The sequence below is a fragment of the Petromyzon marinus genome, chromosome 69 (genome assembly GCF_048934315.1).
Source record: "Petromyzon marinus isolate PM22_M1 ecotype Great Lakes invasive population chromosome 69, UKy_Petmar_22M1.pri1.0, whole genome shotgun sequence".
NCBI classification, from domain to species: domain Eukaryota; kingdom Metazoa; phylum Chordata; class Hyperoartia; order Petromyzontiformes; family Petromyzontidae; genus Petromyzon; species Petromyzon marinus.
This window is the reverse complement of record NC_133735.1, coordinates 4,424,468-4,449,302: the sequence shown is the minus strand read 5'-3', so window position 1 is coordinate 4,449,302 and position 24,835 is coordinate 4,424,468. Positions and strand designations below refer to the sequence as shown.

General features: G+C 52.6%; 1 protein-coding gene across 3 annotated transcripts in view; it reads left to right on the top strand.

Moving 5' to 3' along the window:
* Positions 1 to 24,835, top strand: part of LOC116957023 (1-phosphatidylinositol 4,5-bisphosphate phosphodiesterase gamma-1-like) — a 122,226-nt gene that overhangs the window by 13,168 nt on the left and 84,223 nt on the right. For 2 of the 3 annotated variants that reach the window (XM_076055134.1, XM_076055132.1), the window contains exons 2-4: positions 12,830 to 12,970; positions 22,385 to 22,478; positions 24,347 to 24,394. In XM_076055134.1, the coding sequence (XP_075911249.1) occupies positions 12,830 to 12,970; positions 22,385 to 22,478; positions 24,347 to 24,394 (283 nt within the window). Of the gene's footprint in view, positions 1 to 12,829; positions 12,971 to 22,384; positions 22,479 to 22,753; positions 22,979 to 24,346; positions 24,395 to 24,835 lie in introns of those variants that run through there. The other variant, XM_076055133.1, reaches the window with a different exon arrangement.

The following is a 24,835-nucleotide window of genomic DNA, read 5'->3' as shown; positions in this document are numbered from 1 at the left end:
TGGGTGAGTTAGTGAGTGGGTGAGTTAGTGAGTGAGTTAGTGAATGGGTTACGGTGTGGGTGAGTTAGTGAGTGGGTGAGTTAGTGCGTGAGTGAGTTAGTGAGTGGGTTACTGTGTGAGTGAGTTAGTGAGTGGGTTACTGTGTGAGTGAGTTAGTGAGTGGGTTACTGTGTGAGTGAGTTAGTGAGTGGGTGAGTTAGTGCGTGGGTTACGGCGTGGGTGAGTTAGTGAGTGGGTGAGTTAGTGCGTGAGTGAGTTAGTGAGTGGGTTACGGTATGAGTGAGTTAGTGAGTGGGTGAGTTAGTGAGTGGGTTACGGCGTGGGTGAGTTAGTGAGTGAGTTAGTGCGTGGGTTACGGCGTGGGTGAGTTAGTGAGTGGGTGAGTTAGTGAGTGAGTTAGTGAATGGGTTACGGTGTGGGTGAGTTAGTGAGTGGGTGAGTTAGTGCGTGAGTGAGTTAGTGAGTGGGTTACTGTGTGAGTGAGTTAGTGAGTGGGTGAGTTAGTGCGTGGGTTACGGCGTGGGTGAGTTAGTGAGTGGGTTACGGTATGAGTGAGTTAGTGAGTGGGTGAGTTAGTGCGTGAGTGAGTTAGTGAGTGGGTTACGGTATGAGTGAGTTAGTGAGTGGGTGAGTTAGTGAGTGGTGGAGTGAGTGAGTGGGTTACTGTGTGGGTGAGTTAGTGAGTGGGTTACTGTGTGGGTGAGTTAGTGCGTGTTTTACGGTGTGCGTGAGTAGTTAGTTGAGGGGGCCACGGTGGCTACGAGATGTTAACTACCTCGCTTGGTCTACTGGACGTCGTGGGTTCGATCCCGACCCCTGACGATGCCTGCTGCTGTATATGGCGGTGTTTAAACACGGCACCAGGCAGTACTCGTTTGAGTCGACCTAGGGGAGGCTCCGGATCGGTTCAGCGACTCCCTCTCCCCTCTCCTCCCTCCTCCTCCCTCCCTTCCCTCCCCCCTCCTCCTCCCCCCTCCTCCCCATCTCTCTGAGCGTGCGATAACGCCGCCGTCCGAGCGACCGTCACCGCCGGAACCCTAGGTGATGGATCTTATCGCGCTGCGCCCTTTGATCGTGGCAGCTGTCGCTGGCGGCCTGATCGTGCGCCGCTGGGCAATTTGTATTTTGACCCCGGATCCTCCGGACCCAGGGGGGATCCTCCGTCTTGGTAGCGTCGCCTTAAAGAATGAATAGAAACTGAACCACAAACAGTCGGTACCTCGGTATACGACCGCTTAGGAATACGTCGAATTTGGTACACGTCGTGTTTTGATGTGAAAAAAATGTACTTGGGATACGACGTCTTGCTTGGGGTACGACGCCTTCTTCTTTGGTTCTTTCGGTAAAGTCACGTAGAATGAGAATAAAATAATAAATTGATAAAATAAAATGACGCAATAATATTCTCACGACGTTTCGGCCAGACAGTCTCGTCCCTTCACCTGATGAAGGCTGCTTGTGTTGTGGCCGAAACGTCGTGAGAATATTATTGTGTTATTTTATTTTATCAATTTATTATTTTATTCTCATTCTATGTGGTGACTTTACCGAAAGAACCAAAGAAGATGAATCATTGCAGTCACGAAAGCTTTAAATCGAAAAGTATGACGCCTTGCTTGGGATACGACGCCTTGCTTGGGATACGACGTCTTGCTTGAGATACGACGTCTTGCTTGAGATGCGATGTCTTGCTTGGGGTACGACGCCTTGCTTGGGATACGACGTCTTGCTTGAGATACGATGTCTTGCTTGAGATACGACGTCTTGCTTGAGATACGACGTCTTGCTTGGGGTACGACGCCTTGCTTGGGATACGACACGCTTGCTAGAACCTGTATGGGTCGCGATGAGTCACCGCGTAGACCCCGTTCACGGCTGAGACAAAGCGCCGCTCCTCAGCCTGCCTGTAGATCTCGTTCAGTGCACGACCCTTGTTAGAACTCTCCGTGAATTTTCACGTGTGTTTTTAAAAATCATTTTAACGCCTCTCAGCACGGTAAAGTGACGTTAAATTTTTATGTTTACTTAAATGTATTTTCATTTATTTATGCATTTATTTTAACTTATATATGCATTTTAGTAAAACAGTGAGGGAAAAAAAGTATTTGATCCCCTGCTGATTTTGTACGTTTGCCCACTGACAAAGAAATGATCAGTCTATAATTTTAATGGTAGGTTTATTTGAACAGTGAGAGTCAGAATGACAACAAAAAAATCCAGAAAAACGCATGTCAAAAATACTATTTGGTTCTATTGGGTAAAGTCACGTAGGTAAAAAATAAAATAACAAAAATCACGACGTTTCGGCCACAACACAAGCGGCCTTCAGTCTCGTCCTTTCACCTGATGAAGGCTGCTTGTGTTGTGGCCGAAACGTCGTGATTTTTGTTATTTCATTTTTTACCTACGTGACTTTACCCAATAGAACCAAAGAGTATGGATCCTTGCAGTCACGAAAGCTTTAAATCTAGAAATGCATGTCAAAAATGTTATAAATTGATTTGCATTTTAATGAGGGGAATAAGTATTTGACCCCCTCTCAATCAGAAAGATTTCTGGCTCCCAGGTGTCTTTAATACAGGTAACGAGCTGAGATTAGGAGCACACTCTTAAAGGGAGTGCTCCTAATCTCAGCTTGTTACCTGTATAAAAGACACCTGTCCACAGAAGCAGTCAATCAATCAGGTTCCAAACTCTCCACCATGGCCAAGACCAAAGAGCTCTCCAAGGATGTTAGGGACAAGATTGTAGATTTTCTATGGGATTAAGGTCTGGAGACTGGCTAGGCCACTCCAGGACCTTAATGTGCTTCTTCTTGAGCCACTCCTTTGTTGCCTTGGCCGTGTGTTTTGGGTCATTGTCATACTGGAATACCCATCCACGACCCATTTTCAATGCCCTGGCTGAGGGAAGGAGGTTCTCACCCAAGATTTGACGGTACATGGCCCCGTCCATCGTCCCTTTGATGCGGTGAAGTTGTCCTGTCCCCTTAGCAGAAAAACACCTCCAAAGCATAATGTTTCCACCTCCATGTTTGACGGTGGGGATGGTGTTCTTGGGGTCATAGGCAGCATTCCTCCTCCTCCAAACACGGCGAGTTGATGCCAAAGAGCTCCATTTTGGTCTCATCTGACCACAACACTTTCACCCAGTTGTCCTCTGAATCATTCAGATGTTCATTGGCAAACTTCAGACGGGCATGTATATGTGCTTTCTTGAGCAGGGGGATCTTGCGGGCGCTGCAGGATTTCCGTCCTTCACGGCGTAGTGTGTTACCAATTGTTTTCTTGGTGACTATGGTCCCAGCTGCTTTGAGATCATTGACAAGATCCTCCCGTGTAGTTCTGGGCTGATTCCTCATCGTTCTCATGATCATTGAAACTCCACGAGGTGAGATCTTGCATGGAGCCTCAGGCCGAGGGAGATTGACAGTTCTTTTGTGTTTCTTCCATTTGTGAATAATCGCACCAACTGTTGTCACCTTCTCACCAAGCTGCTTGGCAATTGTCTTGTAGCCCATTCCAGCCTCGTGTAGGTCTACAATCTTGTCCCTGACATCCTCGGATAGCTCTTTGGTCTTGGCCATGGTGGAGAGTTTGGAATCTGATTGATTGATTGCTTCTGTGGACAGGTGTCTTTTATACAGGTAACAAACTGAGATTAGGAGCACTCTCTTTTGCTGAAGACGGAAGCTTGCTTTGCTTCCGAAACGTCGTGTTTTAATTGTTTCTTTCATTTTATTTCAATTTATTTTAATTTGTTTTATCTACGTGACTTTACCGAATAGAACCAAAGAATATGAATCCTTGCAGTCACGAAAGCTTCAAATGTAGAATTAAAATGCAAATCAATTTATAACATTTCTTACATGCGTTTTTCTGGATTTTCTTGTTGTTAATCTGTCTCTCACTGTTCAAATAAACCTACCATTAAAATTATAGACTGATCATTTCCCTGTCAGTGGGCAAACGTACAAAATGAGCAGGGGATCAAATACTTTTTTCCCTCACTGTATAGACGCATAGAGACCCATAGAAACACATAGTAACACATAGACCCACTCAGAGACATTTAGAGACCCACAGAGTCCCACAGTGACCCACAGAGACACACAGAGACACACAGAGACCCACAGAGACCCATAGTGACCCACAGAGACCCATAGTGACACACAGAAACACACAGAGACCCACAGAGACACAGAGACCCACAGTGACCCACAGAGACACACAGATACCCATTGTGACACACAGAGACATATAGTGACCCATAGTGACCCACACAGACCCATGGTGACCCACAGATACCCATAGTGACACACAGAGACCCACAGAGACCCACAGAGACCCACAGAGACCCACAGAGACACACAGATACACACAGAGACCCACAGCGACCCACAGTGACCCACAGAGACACAGAGACACACAGAGACACACAGATACCCATAGTGACACACAGAGACCCACAGTGACCCACAGTGACCCACAGTGACCCACAGAGACACACAGATACACACAGATACACACAGAGACCCACAGAGACCCATAGTGACACACAGAGACACATAGTGACCCACAGAGACCCATAGTGACCCATAGTGACACACAGAGACCCACAGATACACACAGAGACCCATAGTGACCCACAGAGACCCACAGTGACCCACAGAGACCCATAGTGACCCACAGAGACCAATAGTGACACACAGAGACACATAGTGACCCATAGTGACCCACAGATACACACAGAGACCCATAGTGACCCACAGAGACCCACAGAGACCCATAGTGACCCACAGAGACCAATAGTGACACACAGAGACCCACAGAGACCCATAGTGACACACAGTGACCCACAGTGACCCACAGTGACCCACAGAGACACATAGTGACACACAGAGACACATAGTGACCCATAGTGACACACAGAGACCCACAGTGACCCACAGAGACACACAGTGACCCACAGTGACCCACAGAGACACAGAGACACACAGAGACACACAGATACCCATAGTGACACACAGAGACCCACAGTGACCCACAGTGACCCACAGAGACACACAGATACACACAGATACACACAGAGACCCACAGAGACCCACAGAGACCCATAGTGACACACAGAGACACACAGAGACCCACAGTGACCCACAGAGACACACAGATACACACAGAGACCCACAGAGACCCACAGAGACCCATAGTGACCCACAGAGACCCATAGTGACACACAGAAACACACAGAGACCCACAGAGACACAGAGACCCACAGTGACCCACAGAGACACACAGATACCCATTGTGACACACAGAGACATATAGTGACCCATAGTGACCCACACAGACCCATGGTGACCCACAGATACCCATAGTGACACACAGAGACCCACAGAGACCCACAGAGACCCACAGAGACCCACAGAGACACACAGATACACACAGAGACCCACAGCGACCCACAGTGACCCACAGAGACACAGAGACACACAGAGACACACAGATACCCATAGTGACACACAGAGACCCACAGTGACCCACAGTGACCCACAGTGACCCACAGAGACACACAGATACACACAGATACACACAGAGACCCACAGAGACCCATAGTGACACACAGAGACACATAGTGACCCACAGAGACCCATAGTGACCCATAGTGACACACAGAGACCCACAGATACACACAGAGACCCATAGTGACCCACAGAGACCCACAGTGACCCACAGAGACCCATAGTGACCCACAGAGACCAATAGTGACACACAGAGACACATAGTGACCCATAGTGACCCACAGATACACACAGAGACCCATAGTGACCCACAGAGACCCACAGAGACCCATAGTGACCCACAGAGACCAATAGTGACACACAGAGACCCACAGAGACCCATAGTGACACACAGTGACCCACAGTGACCCACAGTGACCCACAGAGACACATAGTGACACACAGAGACACATAGTGACCCATAGTGACACACAGAGACCCACAGTGACCCACAGAGACACACAGTGACCCACAGTGACCCACAGAGACACAGAGACACACAGAGACACACAGATACCCATAGTGACACACAGAGACCCACAGTGACCCACAGTGACCCACAGAGACACACAGATACACACAGATACACACAGAGACCCACAGAGACCCACAGAGACCCATAGTGACACACAGAGACACACAGAGACCCACAGTGACCCACAGAGACACACAGATACACACAGAGACCCACAGAGACCCACAGAGACCCATAGTGACACACAGAGACACATAGTGACCCACAGAGACCCATAGTGACCCATAGTGACACACAGAGACCCACAGATACACACAGAGACCCATAGTGACCCACAGAGACCCACAGTGACCCACAGAGACCCATAGTGACCCACAGAGACCAATAGTGACACACAGAGACCCACAGAGACCCATAGTGACCCACAGTGACCCACAGTGACCCACAGTGACCCACAGAGACACACAGATACCCATAGTGACACACAGAGACCCACAGTGACCCACAGAGACACACAGATACACACAGATACACACAGATACACACAGAGACCCACAGAGACCCACAGAGACCCATAGTGACACACAGAGACACACAGAGACCCACAGTGACCCACAGAGACACACAGATACACACAGAGACCCACAGAGACCCACAGAGACCCATAGTGACCCACAGAGACCCATAGTGACACACAGAAACACACAGAGACCCACAGAGACACAGAGACCCACAGTGACCCACAGAGACACACAGATACCCATTGTGACACACAGAGACATATAGTGACCCATAGTGACCCACACAGACCCATGGTGACCCACAGATACCCATAGTGACACACAGAGACCCACAGAGACCCACAGAGACCCACAGAGACCCACAGAGACACACAGATACACACAGAGACCCACAGCGACCCACAGTGACCCACAGAGACACAGAGACACACAGAGACACACAGATACCCATAGTGACACACAGAGACCCACAGTGACCCACAGTGACCCACAGTGACCCACAGAGACACACAGATACACACAGATACACACAGAGACCCACAGAGACCCATAGTGACACACAGAGACACATAGTGACCCACAGAGACCCATAGTGACCCATAGTGACACACAGAGACCCACAGATACACACAGAGACCCATAGTGACCCACAGAGACCCACAGTGACCCACAGAGACCCATAGTGACCCACAGAGACCAATAGTGACACACAGAGACACATAGTGACCCATAGTGACCCACAGATACACACAGAGACCCATAGTGACCCACAGAGACCCACAGAGACCCATAGTGACCCACAGAGACCAATAGTGACACACAGAGACCCACAGAGACCCATAGTGACACACAGTGACCCACAGTGACCCACAGTGACCCACAGAGACACATAGTGACACACAGAGACACATAGTGACCCATAGTGACACACAGAGACCCACAGTGACCCACAGAGACACACAGTGACCCACAGTGACCCACAGAGACACAGAGACACACAGAGACACACAGATACCCATAGTGACACACAGAGACCCACAGTGACCCACAGTGACCCACAGAGACACACAGATACACACAGATACACACAGAGACCCACAGAGACCCACAGAGACCCATAGTGACACACAGAGACACACAGAGACCCACAGTGACCCACAGAGACACACAGATACACACAGAGACCCACAGAGACCCACAGAGACCCATAGTGACACACAGAGACACATAGTGACCCACAGAGACCCATAGTGACCCATAGTGACACACAGAGACCCACAGATACACACAGAGACCCATAGTGACCCACAGAGACCCACAGTGACCCACAGAGACCCATAGTGACCCACAGAGACCAATAGTGACACACAGAGACCCACAGAGACCCATAGTGACCCACAGTGACCCACAGTGACCCACAGTGACCCACAGAGACACACAGATACCCATAGTGACACACAGAGACCCACAGTGACCCACAGAGACACACAGATACACACAGATACACACAGAGACCCACAGAGACCCACAGAGACCCATAGTGACACACAGAGACACATAGTGACCCATAGTGACACACAGAGACCCACAGAGACACACAGATGCACACAGAGACCCATAGTGACCCACAGAGACCCACAGTGACCCACAGAGACCCACAGTGACCCACGGAGACCCATAGTGACCCACAGAGACCCACAGAGACCAATAGTGACACACAGAGACCCACAAAGACCCATAGTGACACACAGACCCACAGAGACCCATAGTGACCCACAGAGACACAGAGACACACAGAGACACATAGAGACCCATAGTGACACACAGAGACACATAGAGACCCACAGTGACCCACAGAGACCCATAGTGACACATAGAGACCCATAGTGACACACAGAGACACACAGAGACCCATAGTGACCCATAGTGACCCACAGAGACACCCATAGTGACACACAGAGACCCATAGTGACACACAGAGACCCATACACTAAACTGAACTATTTTTTAGTTGACCAGGTAAGGCCCCACTGAGCTTTCTAGCTCTATGTCAGAAGCGACCTGCCCAGCAGCTCAACGAATTGGCTGATATCATTGTCGTCGTCATCGTCACGTGGAAATTTATAGCAGCGTGGTGACGTCGATTCCAGATGTGGCCGGGAAAAAACCGGAGGATCCGGAGGGAAATCCACGCGGTGACCACCACAGGGAGAGAGACGCAGACTCCACATATACAGCAGACTTAGAGACCCATAGAGTCACACAGCAGAGAGCCATAGACTGCTGTGTGCTGAGTCTATGGGTCTCTGCTGTGTGCTGAGTCTATGGGTCTCTGTTGTGTGATGAGTCTATGGGTCTCTGCAGTGTGATGAGTCTATGGGTCTCTGCTGTGTGATGAGTCTTTGGGTCTCTGCTGTGTGATGAGTCTATGGCTCTCTGCTGTGTGATGAGTCTATGGGTCTCTGCTGTGTGATGAGTCTATGGGTCTCTGCCGTGTGACGAGTCTATGGGTCTCTGCTGTGTGATGAGTCTATGGGTCTCTGCTGTGTGATGAGTCTATGGGTCTCTGCTGTGTGATGAGTCTATGGGTCTCTGCTGTGTGATGAGTCTATGGGTCTCTGCTGTGTGATGAGTCTATGGGTCTCTGCTGTGTGATGAGTATATGGCTCTCTGCTGTGTGATGAGTCTATGGGTCTCTGTGTGTGATGAGTCTATGTCTCTCTGCTGTGTGATGAGTCTATGGGTCTCTGCTGTGTGCTGAGTCTATGGGTCTCTGTTGTGTGATGAGTCTATGGGTCTCTGCAGTGTGATGAGTCTATGGGTCTCTGCTGTGTGATGAGTCTTTGGGTCTCTGCTGTGTGATGAGTCTATGGCTCTCTGCTGTGTGATGAGTCTATGGGTCTCTGCTGTGTGATGAGTCTATGGGTCTCTGCCGTGTGACGAGTCTATGGGTCTCTGCTGTGTGATGAGTCTATGGGTCTCTGCTGTGTGATGAGTCTATGGGTCTCTGCTGTGTGATGAGTCTATGGGTCTCTGCTGTGTGATGAGTCTATGGGTCTCTGCTGTGTGATGAGTCTATGGGTCTCTGCTGTGTGATGAGTATATGGCTCTCTGCTGTGTGATGAGTCTATGGGTCTCTGTGTGTGATGAGTCTATGGCTCTCTGCTGTGTGATGAGTCTATGGGTCTCTGCCGTGTGACGAGTCTATGGGTCTCTGCTGTGTGATGAGTCTGTGGGTCTCTGCTGTGTGATGAGTCTATGGGTCTCAGCTGTATGATGAGTCTATGGGTCTCTGCGTGTGTGTGAGTCTACAGTGAGGGAAAAAAGTATTTGATCCCCTGCTGATTTTGTACGTTTGCCCTCTGACAAAGAAATGATCAGTCTATAATTTTAATGTCAGGTTTATTTGAACAGTGAGAGACAGAATAACAACAACAAAATCCAGAAAAACGCATGTCAAAAATGTCATAAATTGATGTGCATTTTAATGAAGGAAATAAGTATTTGACCCCCTCTCAATCAGAGAGATATCTGGCTCCCAGGTGTCTTTTATACAGGTAACGAGCTGAGATTAGGAGCACACTCTTGGTGAGAAGGTGACAACAGTTGGTGCGATTATTCGCAAATGTAAGAAACACAAAAGAACTGTCAATCTCACTCGGCCTGCGGCTCCATGCAAGATCTCACCTCGTGGAGTTGCAATGATCATGAGAACGGTGAGGAATCGGCCCAGAACTACACGGGAGGATCTTGTCAGTGATCTCAAGGCAACTGGGACCATAGTCAACAAGAAAACAATTGGTAACACACTACGCCGTGAAGGACTGAAATCCTGCAGCGCCCGCAAGGTCCCCCTGCTCAAGAAAGCACATATACATGCCTGTCTGAAGTTTGCCAATGAACATCTGAATGATTCAGAGGACAACTGGGTGAAAGTGTTGTGGTCAGATGAGACCAAAATGGAGCTCTTTGGCATCAACTCAACTCGCCGTGTTTGGAGGAGGAGGAATGCTGCCTATGACCCCAAGAACACCATCCCCACCGTCAAACATGGAGGTGGAAACATTATGCTTTGGGAGTGTTTTTCTGCTAAGGGAACAGGACAACTTCACCGTATCATGACAATGACCCAAAACACACGGCCAAGGCAACAAAGGAGTGGCTCAAGAAGAAGCACATTAAGGTCCTGCAGTGGCCTAGCCAGTCTCCAGACCTTAATCCCATAGAAAATCTGTGGAGGGAGCTGAAGGATCGAGTTGCCAAACGCCAGCCTCGAAACCTTAATGACTTGGGGAATATCTGCAAAGAGAAGTGGGACAAAATCCCTCCTGAGATGTGTGCAAACCTGGTGGCCAACTACAAGAAACGTCTGACCTCTGTGATTGCCAACAAGGGTTTTGCCACCAAGTACTAAGTCATGTTTTGCAGAGGGGTCAAATACTTATTTCCCTCATTAAAATGCAAATCAATTTATAACATTTTTGACATGCGTTTTTCTGGATTTTTTTGTCGTTATTCTGTCTCTCACTGTTCAAATAAACCTACCATTAAAATTATAGACTGATCATTTCTTTGTCAGAGGGCAAACGTACAAAATCAGCAGGGGTTCGAATACTTTTTTCCCTCACTGTATGTGTGTGTGTTAGTCTATGTGTGTGTGTGAGTCTATGTGTGTGTGTGTGAATCTATGTGTGTGTGTGTGAGTGTATGTGTGTGTGCGTGAGTCTATGTGTGTGTGCGTGAGTCTATGTGTGTGTGTGAGTCTATGTGTGTGTGTGAGTCTATGTGTGTGTGCGTGAGTCTATGTGTGTGTGCGTGAGTCTATGTGTGTGTGCGTGAGTCTATGTGTGTGTGTGTGAGTCTATGTGTGTATGAGTCTATGTGTGTGTGTGTGAGTCTATGTATGTGTGCGTGAGTCATGTGGGGAGCGATAGTGTAGCGGTTAGCGCGTTGCGCTATGAACCTGGCCACCCGGGTTCGATTCCCGCTCACGGCCAACACCAGTGACGATTATCTGAACCGGTCCCGGGCCTCCCCTAGGTCGACTCAGCCTCAAATGAGTACCTGGTGCGGTGTGTAAACATTGCCACTAGGGAGACAAAGGCGGTCGGGCGTGGTGCTGGCCACCCACCCCCTCGTGTACCGTTCCGGCCTTCATAGGTGCTCGCTAACAGCACTTGCCCCTACAGTCTGTTAAGGCTGTCTGGGGGATCTTTTGTGTGTGTGAGTCTATGTATGTGTGTGTGAGTCTATGTGTGTGTGTGAGTATGTGTGTGTGTGTGAGTCTATGTGTGTGTGAGTCTATGTGTGTGTGTGAGTCTGTGTGTGTGTGAGTCTATGTGTGTATGGTTATGTGTGTGTACGAAATACAACAATGGCCGTTGTCGCGTCTCATGCGGTGTCTTTCCCCCCCGTCCCTCTCTCAATCATCATCATTCCCCAATTTCTCTTCATGATTACCCACACCTTGCTGCTCCACCTCCTCCACCACCTCCTCCATCTCCATCATCACCACCACCACCACCACCTCCATCACCACCACCACCTCCTCCATCACCACCACCACCTCCGCCTCCATCACCACGACCACCTCCTCCATCTCCATCACCACCACCTCCTGCTACACCTCCTCCATCTCCACCACCACCACCACCTCCTCCATCACCACCACCACCTCCGCCTCCATCACCACGACCACCTCCTCCACCACCTCCTCCATCACCACCACCGCCTCCACGACCACCTCCTCCATCTCCATCACCACCACCTCCTGCTACACCTCCTCCATCTCCACCACCACCTCCTCCATCACCACCACCACCACCACCTCCGCCTCCATTACCACGACCACCTCCTCCATCTCCATCACCACCACCTCCTGCTACACCTCCATCTCCACCACCTCCTTTATCACCACCACCACCTCTGCCTCCATCACCACGACCACCTCCTCCATCTCCATTACCACCACCTCCTCCATCACCACCACCTCCTCCTTTTCCATCTCCTCTTCCTTCCCACCTCTCTCTCACGCGCTCCCTTCTCACCTCTTCCTCCACATTCATCTCCTCCTCAACCTCCTCATCACCCCACCTCCTCTGCCCATCCGTACTCATCATCCTCCTCATTTCTCTCCTCACCTCTTTCCTCATTATCATCCTCCTCATTCTCCATCCTCTTGCTGCATCTCCTCCTCCCCCCTCTCCTCACCCCCCTCCCCCCTCTCCTCACCCCCCTCTCCTCACCCCCCCCCACCCCCCGCCCGTGTCCCAGTCGACATCCGCGAGATCCGCGAGGTGCGAGAGGGGCGGCAGTCACGTGACTTTGACCGCGTGGTGGAGGACGTGGACTCGTCCCTCTGCCTCGTCATCCTCTACGGCTCCGAGTTCCGCCTGCGCACACTCAGCGTCGCCGGTGACTCGCCCGCTCACTCACTCACTCGCCCGTACACTCACCCGCTCACTCACTCACTCACCCGCTCACTCACTCACTCACTCACCCGTACACTCACCCGCTCACTCACTCACTCACCCGCTCACTCACTCACTCACTCACCCGTACACTCACCCGCTCACTCACTCACTCGCTCACTCACTCACTCACTCGCTCGTACACTCGCCCGCTCACTCACTCACTCGCTCACCCACTCACTCACTCGCTCGTACACTCGCCCGCTCACTCACTCACTCGCCCGTACGCTCACCCGCTCGCTCACTCACTCGCTCACCCACTCACTCACTCACTCACCCACTCACTCGCTCGTACACTCGCCCGCTCACTCACTCACTCGCCCGTACGCTCACCCGCTCGCTCACTCACTCGCTCACCCACTCACTCACTCACTCACCCACTCACTCACCCGTACGCTCACCCGCTCGCTCACTCACTCGCTCACCCACTCACTCACTCACTCACCCACTCACTCGCCCGTACGCTCACCCGCTCGCTCACTCACTCGCTCACCCACTCACTCACTCGCCCGTACGCTCACCCGCTCGCTCACTCACTCGCTCACCCACTCACTCACTCGCTCGTACGCTCACTCGCTCACTCACTCACTCACTCACCCGTACGCTCACTCACTCGCTCACTCACTCACTCACCCGTACGCTCACCCACTCGCTCACTCACTCGCTCACCCACTCACTCACTCGCTCGTACGCTCACTCACTCGCTCGCTCACTCACTCGCTCACTCACCCGTACGCTCACTCACTCGCTCACTCACTCACTCACCCGTACGCTCACCCACTCGCTCACTCACTCACTCGCTCGCTCGCTCGCTCGCTCACTCACTCACTCACCCACTCACTCACTCACCCATTTACTCACTCACTAACTCACTCACTCACTCACCCACTCACTCACTCACCCGTACGCTCACCCACTCACTCACTCACTCACTTACTCGTACACTCACCCGCTCACTCACTCAACCGTACGCTCACCTGCCCACTCACTCACTCGCCCGTATGCTCACCCGTTTACTCACTCACTAACTCACCCATACGCTCACCCGCTCACTCACTAACTCACCCGTACGCTCACCCGCTCACTCACCCATACGCTCACCCGCTCACTCACTAACTCACCTGTACGCTCACCCGCTCACTCACTAACTCACCCGTACGCTCACCCGCTCACTCACCCGTACGCTCACCCGCTCACTCACTAACTCACCTGTACGCTCACCCTCTGTGCCCACGCACTATTGCACCCAGCAGTTCACTCAACCCACTGACAAAGTCAAAGATCCCCCGTGTAGCCTCTAGCAGATCTGTAGGGGCAAGTGCTGTTGGTAGCAGCAGCGGTGCCTATAGACACATAGACAAAGGTGCCCCGTGTAGCCTCTAGCAGGGCTGTAGGGGCAAGTGCTGTCAGTAGCAGCAGCAGTTAACGGAGGAGACCGGCGCGGTGGCACACGAGGGGGTGGGTGGCCAGCACCACGCCCGGCCGACAGAGACACACACAGACAGACACACACAGACAGACACACACAGACACAAAGACACACATACACAAAGACACACACGGACACACACACACAGACTTACACATGGACACATTCACAAATTGACACAAAACACACGAACACACACACACACATACACAACACACACATATGACACGCACATTACACACGACACACACATTACACACGACACACACACGCGACACACACACACGACACACACACACACACACATGACATACACGACACACACACACACACACGACATACACACACACGACACACATTACACACGACAGACACATTGCACACGACACACACACACACGACACACACACGACACATACACGACACACACACACACGACACACACACACGCGACACACACACGCATTAGAGCGGGGTCATGAATACTGAACGAATTTTTATCATTCTTCTTTCGCCACTTTGGTTTGCAAAGTTACTACACCTTGTGGAAGTAGCTGCATACGTGTACGTGTGTATGTATGTGTGTGTACCTGTGTACGTGTGTGTGTATGTATGTGTACGTGTGTGTGTGTACGTGTGTGTGTGTGTGTCCGTATGTATCTTCTTGGCCACGGTCATTCCCTCCCTTCTCTACGCTTGCAAAACGTGGACCCCCCTAATGGAACATCTTCACCGGTTAGAAACATTTAGGCTGCCTGCCTACGATCCATCCTGGGTTTAACCAGACTGGATTGTGTGAGGAGCTCACATCTGGGCAAAGTCCCATCGGTGAGCTCCTCCGGCGGGCAAGGCTGCGATGGCTGGGTCATGTAGCCCGCATGCCCAGCCACCGCATGCCGAAACAGCTTTTGTTCGGCCGGATCGAGGGGGCTCAACGGGCGCGGCACGGGCTAGAGAAGAGATGGAGTGATGTGGTACAGGAGGACGTGGAGCTGAGTGGACTTGCCGATGACTGGTACCAGCGGTGTCAAGATCGGCCTCTGTGGAGGAGGCTCGTGAAGGACGCTACTGGGCAGTTGGAGGCAGTCGCCCTCCAACAACAACGGAGGGCGGAGGAGCGACGCTCACAACAACGAGCGGAGCGCTGGGTGGCTAAATCACAGCAGGTTGGCACAGTAGGGGGCACAGGTGGTGCATCAGCCAGTCATCTCAGTCTGTCGACCCGTGGCACCTGGGTCTGCCCCGTGACCTCCTGCCAGCGGGCGTTCGACACTTCACGTGGCCTCAAGGTGCACATGGCCTGGCACAAGCGTCGTGGTGACGTCACCGCCACTTGGTGGCGAATGGCGGTTGTTGTTGTGTGTACGTGGCATCCACTCACCCACCCAGTCATCCACCCACCCACTCACCCACTCACCCACCCACTCACCCACTCACCCACTCACTCACTCACACACCCGTACGTTCACCCGCTCACTCCTCACTCAACCGTACGCTCACCTGCTCACTCCCTCACTCGCTCAATCACTCACTCAACCGTATGCTCACCTGCTCACTCACTCACTCACCCGCCCCCCCGCCCACCCACCCACCCACTCAATTGTACGTTCACCCGCTCACTCACCCTTTCACCCACTCACTCAACCGTATGCTCACCTGCTCACTCACTCACCCGCCCACCCACCGGCTCACTCACTTGCTCAACCGTACGCTCACCCGCTCACTCACTCACTCACTTACCCGTACACTCACCCGCTCACTCACTCAACCGTATGCTCACCTGCTCACTAACTCACCCATACGCTCACCCGCTCACTCACCCGTACGCTCACCCGCTCACTCACTCAACCGTACGCTCACCTGCTCACTCACTCACTCGCCCATATGCTCACCCGTTCACTCACTAACTCACCCGTACGCTCACCCGCTCACTCACCCGTACGCTCACCCGCTCACTCACTAACTCACCTGTATGCTCACTCTCTGTGCCCACGCACTATTGCACCCAGCAGTTCACTCAACCCACTGACAAAGTCAAAGGTCCCCCGTGTAGCCTCTAGCAGATCTGTAGGGGCAAGTGCTGTTGGTAGCAGCAGTGGTGCCTATAGACACATAGACAAAGGTGCCCCGTGTAGCCTCTAGCAGGGCTGTAGGGGCAAGTCCTGTTAGTAGCGAGTGGTAGCAGCAGCATCCTATAGACACACAAAGGTCACTTGCGTAGCCTCTTACAGGGCTGTAGGGGCAAGTGCTGTAAGTAGCAGCAGTGGTGCCTATAGACACACAGACAAAGGTGCCCCGTGTAGCCTCTAGCAGGGCTGTAGGGGCAAGTGCTGTCAGTAGCAGCAGCAGCAGTTAACGGAGGAGACCGGCACGGTGGCACACGAGGGGGTGGGTGGCCAGCACCACGCCCGGCCGACAGAGACACACACAGATAGACACACACAGACACACACAGACAACAGACAGACACAGCCACAGACAGACACAGACAGACACAAAGACACACAGAAAGACAGACACACACATACACAAAGACAACAACAACCGCCATTCGCCACTAAGTGGCGGTGATGTCACCACGACGCTTGTGCCAGGCCATGTGCACCTTGAGGCCACGTGAATTGTCGAACGCCCGCTGGCAGGAAGTCACGGGGCAGACCCAAGTGCCACGGGTCGACTGACTAAGATGACTGAGGTGACTGGCTGATGCACCACCTGTGCCCCTTACTGTGCCAACCTGCTGTGCTTTAGCCACCCGGCGCTCCGCTCGTTGTTGTGAGCGTCGCTCCTCCGCCCTCCGTTGTTGTTGAAAGGCGACTGCCGCCAACTGCCCAGTATTATCCTTCACGAGCCTCCTCCACAGAGGCCGATCTTGACACCGCTGGTACCAGTCATCGGCAAGTCCACTCAGCTCCAAGTCCTCCTGTACCACATCACTCCATCTCTTCTCTAGCCCCTGCCGCGCCTGTTTAGCCCCCTCGATCTGGCCGAACAAAAGCTGTTTCGGCATGCGGTGGCTGGGCATGCGGGCTACATGACCCAGCCAACGTAGCCTTGCCTGCCGGAGGAGCTCACCGATGGGACCTTGCCCAGCTCTTGCAAGGATTTGTGAGCTCCTCACACAATCCAGCCTGGTTAAACCCAGGATGGATCGTAGGCAGGCCAGCCTAAATGTTTCTAACCGGCGAAGATGTTCCATTTGGGGGGGTCCACGTTTCACAAGCGTAGAGAAGGGAGGGAATGACCGTGGCCGAGAAGACACACACGGACACACACACACAGACATACACATGGACACATACACACATTGACACAACACACATATGAGACACACGACACACACATTACACACGACACACACATTACACACGACACACACATTACACACGACACACACATTACACACACACACCACACACACACACGACACACACACACACGACACACACACATACACAACACACACATATGAGACACACACGACACACACACACACATGACATACACACACACGACATACACACACACACATGACACACACACACACGACACGCACACACACACGACACACACATTACACACGACACACATTTCACACAACACACACACACACATGACACACACACACAGACGACACACACAGACGACACACACACGCGACACACACACGCACTAGAGCGGGGTCATGAATACTGAACGAATTTTTATCATTCTTCTTTCGCCGCTAAGATATTTACAGCAAGTTCACAATCGCCACTTCGGTTTGCAAAGTTACTACACCTTGCGGAAGTAGCTGCATACGTGTACGTGTGTATGTATGTGTGTACCTGTGTACGTGTGTGTGTATGTGTACGTGTGTGTGTGTACGTGTGTGTGTGTACGTGGCATCCACTCACAACACCCAGCCATCCACCCACCCACTCACCCACTCACCCACCCACTAACCCACTCACCCACCCACTAACCCACTCACCCACCCACTAACCCACTCACCCACCCACCCACGTGTTTATGTTACCGGCTGTAAGGTCCCACTGACGTACTGTGTAGGAGATCTTTTACAGAAGCGACCTGGCCCATCGCAGATGATAGCAGCTCAGCCACGTGGCTGATATCATTGTCATCGTCACGTGGACATTCATAGCAGCAGCCATAGAGTCTCACCCACTCACACACTCAGCCACCCACACACTCAGCCACCCACACACTCACCCACCCACACACTCACCCACCCACACACTCACCCACCCACACACTCACCCACCCACACACTCACCCACCCACACACTCACCCACCCAGCCATCCACACACCCACCCACCCACACACCCACACACTCACCCACCCACACATTCACCCACCCACTCACTCAGCCACCCACACACTCACCCACCCAGCCATCCACACACCCACCCACCCACACACTCACCCACCCACACATTCACCCACCCACTCACTCAGCCACCCACACACTCACCCACTCACTCAGCCACCCACACACCTACCCACCCACTCACTCAGCCACCCACACACCTACCCACCCACTCACTCAGCCACCCACACACCTACCCACCCACACACTCACCCACCCACACACTCACCCACTCACCCACCCAATCACCCACTCACACACTCACCCACTCACCCACTCACCCACACACTCACCCACCCACCCACACACTCACCCACCCACACACACACCTACTCACACAGTCATCCACCCACACACTCACCCACCCACACACTAACCCACTCACCCACCCACTCACTCACGCACTCACCCACCCACTCACCCACTCACACACTCACCCACCCACTCACCCGCTCACACACTCACCCACCCACCCACACACTCACCCACCCACACACTCACCCACTCACTCAGCCACCCACCCAGACAAAGATCCCCCATATAGCCTTAACAGAATGTAGGGGCAAGTGCTGTTAGCGAGCACCTATGAAGGCCGGAACGGTACACGAGGGGGTGGGTGGCCAGCACCACGCCCGACCACCTTTGTCTCCCGAGTGGCAATGTTTACACACCGCACCAGGTACTCATTTGAGGCTGAGTCGACCTAGGGGAGGCCCAGGACCGGTTCAGATAATCGTCACTGGTGTTGGCCGTGAGCGGGAATCGAACCCGGGTCGCCAGGTTCATAGCGCAGCGCGCTAAGCGCTACACTACCCCACCCACCCACACACTCACTCACCCACTCACTCACCCACCCACACACCCACCCACACACCTACACACACACCCACACACTCACTCAGCCACTCACTCACCCACCCACCCACACACTCACCCACTCACACACTCACCCACCCACTCACTCAGCCACCCATCCACACACCCACCCACACACCCACCCACCCACTCACTCACCCACCCACTCACTCACCCACCCACACCCACCCACGCACTCACCCACTCACCCACTCACTCACTCACCCACACACCCACCCACCCACCCACTCACCCACCCACTCACTCACCCACTCACCCACCCACCGACCCCCTAACCCACCCACTAACCCACCCACTAACCCACCCACTCACCCACCCACTTATTTTATGTTACCAGCTGTAGGGCTCCACTGAGCTACTGTGTAGGAGCTCTTTAACAGAAGCGACCTGGCCCATCACAAATGATAGCAGCTCACACACCATCACCACTACCACCACCACCATCACAGATGATAGCAGCTCACACTCACACACCATCACCACCACCATCATCATCACCACCACCACCACCATCATCACCATCACCACCATCACCACCATCATCACCATCACCACCATCATCACCATCACCACCATCATCACCATCACCACCATCACCATCATCACCACCACCATCATCACCATCACCACCACCATCACCACCATCACCACCATCATCATCATCACCACCATCACCACCATCACCACCATCACCATCATCACCATCATCACCACCACCATCACCATCATCACCATCACCACCACCATCACCACCATCATCACCACCATCATCACCATCACCACCATCATCACAGATGACAGCAGCTCAGCCACGTGGCTGATATCATCATCATCATCCTTCTAAAGACATAGAGACACATAGACACCCATAGAGACCCATAGACACCCATAGACACACATAGAGACCCTTAGACACCCATAGAGACACAGAGATACATAGAGACCCATAGAGACACAGAGACACATAGAGACCCATAGAGACACAGAGACACATAGAGATGCACAGATACACAGAGACCCATAGAGACACAGAGAGACCCATAGAGACACAGAGACACATAGAGACACATAGAGACACCTAGAGACCCATAGAGACACAGAGACACATAGAGACCCATAGAGACACAGAGAGACCCATCATAGGGAACCATCATAGAGACACACAGAGACCGATCATCGTGACCCACAGAGACACCACCAGCCTATGACGAATTACAGCAGCTCACCCAGGTGGCTGATATCATCGCCGTTGTCATGGCGTTGGAATTCATAGCAGCGGCCGAATAACTCTGAAGGCACGGAGACTTCGATTCTAGAGGCGGTGACCGCCACGGGGAGGGAGACGCAGACTCCAAATGGATAGCAGCAGCAGGCATCGTCAGGGGTCGGGATCAAACCTACGACCTCCTGCGTACCAGGCGAAGTAGTCAACATCTCCCAGCCACCATGGTGATGGAGAGAGAGAGAGACGCAGACTCCACATATACAGCAGCAGGGATCGAACCCACGACCTCCTGTAGACCTGGCGAGGTAGTCAACATCTCCTAGCCACCGTGATGATGATGATGATGAGAGAGAGACGCAGACTCCACATAGACCTCCTGCAGACCAGGCGAGGTAGTCAACATCTCCTAGCCACCGTGATGATGAGAGAGAGAGAGAGACAGACTCCACATAGACCTCCTGCAGACCAGGCGAGGTAGTCAACATCTCCTAGCCACCGTGATGATGATGATGATGAGAGAGAGAGACACAGACTCCACATAGACCTCCTGTACACCAGGCGAGGTAGTCAACATCTCCTAGCCACCGTGATGATGATGATGAGAGAGACACAGACTCCACATAGACCTCCTGCAGACCAGGCGAGGTAGTCAACATCTCATAGCCACCGTGATGATGATGATGAGAGAGAGACGCAGACTCCACATAGACAGCAGCAGCAGCAGGCATCGTCAGGGGTCAGGATCGAACCCACGACCTCCTGCGTAACCAGGCGAGGTAGTCAACATCTCTACACCAAAAACGAAACCACTTTTTTTAGTTGAGCGGGTAAGGTCCCACTGAGTGCCTATAGGCACTGCTGTTGCTACTCGCTACGAACGGCACTTGCCCCGACAGCCTGTTAGACGCTACACGGGGGACCTTTGTCTTTGTGTCTCTGTGTGTATGTGTGTGTGTGCGTGTGTGTGCGCATTTGTGTGGGGAGCGGTGGTGTAGCGGTTAGCCCTACGCTGCGCTACGAACCCGGCGACCCGAGTTCGATTCCCGCTCATGGCCAACACCGGTGACGATTGTCTGAACCGGTCTTGGGCCTCCCCTAGGTCGACTCGGCCTCAAATGAGTTACCTGGTGTAGTGGTGGTGTAGTAGTGAACATCGCCACTGGGGAGACAAAGGCGGCCGGGCCTGGTGCTGTCCACCCACCACCTCGTGTGCCGTGCCGGCTTTCGTAGGTGCCGTTCGCGTACAGTACTTGCCCCAACAGTCTGTTAAAATTATACGGGGGTTCTTTGTCTTTGTGTGCGTGTGTGTGCGTGCGTGTGCGTGTGTGTGTGTGCGTGTGTGTGCGTGTGTGTGTGTGCGTGCGTGGGCGTGCGTGTGTGCGTGCGTCTGTGCGTATGTGTGCGTGCGTGCGTGTGTGCGTGTGTGTGTGTGTGCGTGTGTAATCGCACCATTCCAGCCCTGACGCGGGAGGATGTGAAGATTTGGCTGATGGGCCTGCAGTGGTTTGTGGCCGACACGCAGAAGTCCGCCACGCCCCTGCAGATCGAACGGTACGCCGGTCAGCTCACTCGCACGCACACACGCACGCACACGCACGGACACGCTCGCTCATACACATGTCTCGCTCGCTTGCATGCACACACACTCGCTCGCACACTCGCACGCACACTCGCTCACTCACACACTCACACACTCGCTCGCACGCACACACGCTCGCTCGCACACTCACACACCCACACACTCACCCACCCACACACTCACCCACCCACACACTCACCCACCCAGCCATCCACACACCCACCCACCCACTCACTCAGCCACCCACACACCCACCCACACACTCACCCACACACTCACGCACACTCACACACTCACACACTCGCTCGCATGCACACTCGCATGCACACTCACACGCTCGCACGCACGCACGCACGCTCCCTCACTCACGTACTCGCACGCACACAGACTCACTCGCTCACTCACACACTCGCTCGCACGTACACAGCAGGAAATCGGGATCGAACCCACGACCTCCTGCACACCAGGCGAGGTAGTCAACATCTCATGGCCACCGTGGTGATGATGAGAGAGAGACGCAGACTCCAAAAATACAGCAGCAGGCATCAGGGGTCAGGATCAGAATCCACGACCTCCTTTAGACCAGTCGAGGTAGTTAACATCTCCGTGCCACCGGAGATGTTAACTACCTCGACTGGTTACGTATTTTACTAGCGAATTTGTTTATTTAACAGAGAAACTAAACCCCGCAGAATTTGACTGATCGGCTTCCTGGAGTGATCTGTATTCAGTAACTGTGAAGTTGAGCCGACACACACACTCCCTCCTGCACACACACACACACTCCCTCATGCACACACACACACATACACTCCCTCCTGCACACACACACACACACTCCCTCCTGCACACACACAAACACACACTCCCTCATGCATACACACACTCCCTCCTGCATACACACACACACTCCCTCATGCACACACACACACACTCCCTCATGCACTCCCTCCCCTCCCTCTCTCCCTCCTTCCCTCCATGAGTCCATGGGTCTCTGCTGTGTGATGAGTCTATGGGTCTCTGCTGTGTGATGAGTCTATGGCTCTCTGCTGTGTAATGAGTCTGTGGGTCTCTGCTGTGTGATGAGTCTATGGGTCTCTGCTGTGTGATGAGTCTATGGGTCTCTGCTGTGTGATGAGTCTATGGGTCTCTGCTGTGTGATGAGTCTATGGGTCTCTGCTGTGTGATGAGTCTATGCGTCTCTGCTGTGTGATGAGTCTATGGGTCTCTGCTGTGTGATGAGTCTATGGGTCTCTGCTGTGTGATGAGTCTATGGCTCTCTGCTGTGTGATGAGTCTTTGGGTCTCTGCTGTGATGAGTCTATGGGTATCTGCTGTGTAATGAGTCTGTGGGTCTCTGTGTGTGATGAGTCTATGGGTCTCTGCTGTGTGATGAGTCTATGGCTCTCTGCTGTGTGATGAGTGTATGGGTCTCTGCTGTGTGATGAGTCTATGGGTCTCTGCTGTGTGATGAGTCTATGGGTATCTGCTGTGTTGATGAGTCTATGGGTCTCTGCTGTGTGATGAGTCTATGGCTCTCTGCTGTGTGATGAGTCTATGCCTCTCTGCTGTGTGATGAGTCTATGGGTCTCTGCTGTGTGACGAGTCTATGGGTCTCTGCTGTGTGATGAGTCTATGGGTCTCTGCTGTGTGATGAGTCTATGGGTCTCTGCTGTGTGGTGAGTCTATGGCTCGCTGCTGTGTGATGAGTCTATGGGTCTCTGCTGTGTGGTGAGTCTATGGGTCTCTGCTGTGTGGTGAGTCTATGGCTCGCTGCTGTGTGATGAGTCTATGGGTCTCTGCTGTGTGATGAGTCTATGGGTCTCTGCATTCCTTCGCAGGTGGTTGAGGAAACAGTTCTACTCGTTGGATCGTAACCGCGGCAACACGTGAGCTCGCTGTCTAGTCACCAACACGAACCTCCCCCTGCCAGCACCTCCATAGAGACCCATAGACTCACACAGAGACCCATAGACCACTCACATAGAAACCCATAGACTACTCACACAGAGACCCATAGACTACTCACACAGAGACCCATAGACTACTCACACAGAGACCTATAGACTACTCACACAGAGACCCATAGACTACTCACACAGAGACCCATAGACTACTCACACAGAGACCCATAGACTACTCACACAGACCCATAGACTACTCACACAGAGACCCATAGACTACTCGCACAGAGACCCATAGACTACTCACACAGAGACCCATAGACTACTCAAACAGAGACCCATAGACTACTCACACAGAGACCCATAGACTACTCACACAGAGACCCATAGACTACTCACACAGACCCATAGACTACTCACACAGAG